The following is a 3,985-nucleotide window of genomic DNA, read 5'->3' as shown; positions in this document are numbered from 1 at the left end:
GGGGAATCTTCCCTCACCCCCTCCCCGGTCATTCTTCATGGGCAATTAGTTAATTGTATTATATCCATTTATCAAGTTTGTTTGCAAAGGAGCTGAACATTGGTTTGTAATCAAGCTTTGAGTAGGGGACACAAAGTTTTTTAACAAAGGCATTTTGATACTACTGATGAAAAGGAAGAGACAGGTCACCCTGTGTAGGCCACTCATTCCATAACAGGTCCTCTAAAGTTTCACTGTGGAGTCTGGCGCAAGCTCCACTTTCTCTGCTACATCTGGAACAGCCAAGCACAGTTAAAGGCTGACTTCTTTTAGACTTGTTGGCTGATCAGAGGGTGGTTTTTAAAACAGGAGCCGGGGTCCAGTGAAAAGGCTTTGGGCGGAATCGTATTTCATGATGTGGATGCTTAAGTGCCACTTACAGGCTGTTTTTCTGGTATCTGTCTTAAGTGCAGCACTAATTCACTTTTTTCAGAATTGAATGGCACTTACTTGGCTGTTTACTACCCCAGTACACATCAGCCAGGTAACTTGTACCCACAGCCACTAAGCATGCTCCTCCACAGAGATCCTAGTCATCTCTGGAAATGTACAGTGGCCATTTATACCCCAGAGCAAATCTGTCCTGTTCCTCTGGGCATCTAGTAGTTTTCCAAGGCCCAAATAGGAAAATAAATGTAATTATGCAAAAAGTACAACTAGCAGGATTCAGCTGCACTGGCAAGTGCTGCTGCTTCTGCTGCATTACTTTGCAGCCAATTGAAACCTGGACCATAGATAAGGGGCCCTGGGATCCTGGAGCAGTACTAGGCTGGGGGTTGAGGGGGACTCTTAATGGAGGACTGTGTTGAGGCCAGAGAAAGGCCAAGGACATGCTCCTGCATCCTGTTGGTAGTGTTGGCTACCCAGCCCCCAGGATGCTTCAGCTCTGGCCACATTGCTGACCTCAACTACTTCAACAGCAATCATGCAGAGGGCCCAGGGCCAGGGTCCAGGAGCAGCCTCAGACCCATGTGTACCTGCCTCACCAAATTGTTGAGGAGTTGAGTGACTGGGCCTACAACCAGTGCTACGACCTCATGGAAGACACCAGACACCATCGCTGTGGCCTGCTGCATAGCAGCTTGGAGATCTCTTACAAATTTCACACTCTTGGTGTCCAACAAGGCCAGCACTGCTCTAGCCATAGTAGTGAGGATTGCTAACTGGGCTATGGATGTCAGTTAAGGTCCTGGGCCAGTTCCTGAAAGGCTTCCTACCACACACCCCAGACTACCTCACTTTCCTTGCAAATCCCAGCCCATGGAGACAGATTGTGTGGGAAATCCTACCAATCACCAACTTCCCATGAGTCCTGGGCCCTATGGATAGGACATAGGCTACCATCAAAAGGCCCAGTGCAGGAGTTCCATGTGTTTGTGAGCAGGCACCATACATACACCATGAATGTAATGGTTGCCAACGGTGTCTGAGTTCACTGACATCGTGGCTGGATTCCCTGGGACTAGCTATGAAGCTTCTGTGTGGTCCCAAGTGTCCTTCCTCAGATGGTTCCACCATAGCAAAATTGTGCCCTGGTAGCTGCTAGGTATGGAGGTCCTCCTCTCCATTCCTCCTTCTCTCTGTTGCCTACCACAGCTGTCTGGCCCCTGCAGCCATTTGGGGCATGTGTTAAGCTGTCCTGCGATAGAAACTCACCCTTGGGGTGCATGGCCTGAGAGCCTGGGCCATCCTCTCTGGGGAACCTCTCGTTTGTCCTTGGATGGATGAGCATGGCTACCCCCTTCAGCCATGATTCTTTACCCCCTTGGTGCATCCTGAGAGGGATGCCAAAATGTTGTACAACCATGTACCCCAAGGCACCAGATCAGTTGTGGGAGGGAGCTCAACATACGCTAGTAGTGCCTGCATGCATTTGGTGGCATATTACAGAGCAGGCGCAGAAAGTTAAACAGTTAATTTTCTACTAATTCAGTGCAACATGGAATCCTGCTTGAGGGGCCTGAACATGGCTGACAGTGATGAGGCATCAATAGAGAAGAGCAGTCTCAATCCTAGGGTTAATGGAATTGCAAGCGTGATAAATCTGGAGGAGATGGGCAAGGAGGCAGATGGTGTGCTAACTGTTAAGCCATGACTTTGAATCTAGGGCCTTAACTTGGTCAACACAGCCAATCATCTGGGCCTGCTACCCCACAAGGGTGGCTTGAAGTCTCCAGCAGGGCCTAACTCTCCAGTCCATCAACTCCCTGTCATGGGAGTGGTCAGTCAGGGTCAGCTGACCCTTCATTTCCCCCATATAAACCCCTGTGCAGGAGCAGGAAGTGTCTAGGCAACAGGAAGCTAGGCTGTATTGCTGGTGCGTTCCTTGGCTCCTTGGACTTTCTGGCTCCTTGGCCTGGTTTGCTTCTAGACCCTGCTCTTGGCTTGACCTCCTGGCTTCCTGACCTGGCTTGTCCCTGGACTTTGCCCACTCTTCCTGACTCTGGTTGGCTGCTTGATGCTGGACCCTGAATGGCCCCAAGACCTGGCTGCTTGTGTCCTGGTGTGACACTCATGAGGCTGCTCTGGTGGATGTAGGAAAGAAGGACATGCTGGCAGGGTGTGCAAAAACAGCTGGGAGGACAGTCAGGGTCAGGCTGATTGGGCAGGTGTTCAAGTAGTCCTCAGTGCTGTTTGTGACCAGTGCTTATGAGTGCAAGTGACACCTAGGCCATGTTAAACTCAAATGGGGCCTTGGGCTGGATCTGGACTGTGGGGTTTCCCTGCCTAGGTTGGATCCAGGCCAGGCCACAGGTATAGCTGCTGTTGCCACTGCCACAGTGGTAACTGCAGCAGCAGTGAGGAGGCTGGGGGGGGCAATGCTGGCAGATGTCTGGAGTTGTAGGTGTGTCCAGGGGCAAATGTGGTGCACTAACCTTGCTGTTGAGGGCCATGGGCCAGCAGAGCTAGAGGGCTCTGCGTTCTGCAGCAAGGTACATGCCCCCAACTTCTGGTAGCCTGCCTGTTGCCCACCAGGCTGGATAGAGATGCTCTAAGCTAGATCTGGCCCATGTGCTGCATGTTTGAAGCCCTTGACGTAGACCATGGCCACTGCTGGACACAGGTAAGGTTCCATGCACCTGACAAGCCTCCTAGTGAAAGCTCCCCTATGCCTCCTGGCCGCCCTGCTGAAGAAGCACCCTGCCCCACTGCCTTGGCTCCCTCCACTTCTGGAGAGACTCCTTGTTCCAGCCCCTGACCACCCCCTTGCTGCTTCCAGCTTCCCCAACAGGCAGGCGTGCTCCACCCTAGGTGGTCTGCAGTCCTGGGTCTCCTGAATGTCTCCAGGAGTTAGGCAGTAAAATCAGGTAGCTGAAAAAACCAACACAGCCCCGCCCAAAAAAGCTCTGTGTATAACATGAGCAAAAGGCAACACGGATTTGCACTGCCTAGTGATGCTCGACCAGGGTGCTGGGCACCTAGGGGTGCCACAAGTGTCTTTTGAAGGGCCCCCTCAGCCCCCCGTGCTTCGTGGGCTAACTGCACCCTCTCCCCCATGTCCTGGTAGCCTGCCTATTGCCCACCAGGGCTTCTTGGGTTATGACAACCTGTGAGGTGGGGCAGGCAATCATTCGTCACTGAGACCCAGGCAGAGGCAGGTGAGCGCACACGCACGAGGGCGGCGCAGGAACCTTGTGTCCCCCAAAGCAAGGAAGCGCGGGGAACAGGAGGCGCGGCATGCGCGGGGTCTCCCAGCGCAGACAGGGGCCGCTCCCTCCCCCTGGGAAGGGCCCCGGGGGCGGGGCGTGTGGAACGCGGGGCGGGGCTGCCCAGCCGGCCTATAAAAGCGCGACAGTGGCGGCTACGCGGAGCTCTTGACCTTGGCTCGTCCTGTGCCGTCCTCCTGCTCGCTCCGCTCCAGCTATGGCGCCCAGGAAGTTCTTCGTGGGGGGGAACTGGAAGATGAACGGCGACAAGAAGAGCCTGGGCGAGCTCATCCACACCC

The 3,985-nt window shown here is 53.8% G+C and overlaps 1 protein-coding gene across 1 annotated transcript in view; it reads left to right on the top strand.

The window, feature by feature from the left end:
• Positions 1 to 3,779: 3,779 nt before the first annotated feature.
• Positions 3,780 to 3,985, top strand: part of TPI1 (triosephosphate isomerase 1) — a 5,107-nt gene continuing 4,901 nt past the window's right edge. The window contains exon 1 of the mRNA XM_006037046.3: positions 3,780 to 3,980. Within this exon, the coding sequence (XP_006037108.1) occupies positions 3,904 to 3,980 (77 nt within the window). The 5' untranslated portion in view covers positions 3,780 to 3,903. The remainder of the gene's footprint in view (positions 3,981 to 3,985) is intronic.

Source organism: Alligator sinensis, unplaced genomic scaffold (assembly GCF_000455745.1).
Source record: "Alligator sinensis unplaced genomic scaffold, ASM45574v1 scaffold1800_1, whole genome shotgun sequence".
NCBI classification, from domain to species: Eukaryota; Metazoa; Chordata; order Crocodylia; family Alligatoridae; genus Alligator; species Alligator sinensis.
This window is presented reverse-complemented; position numbering and strand designations above follow the sequence as displayed.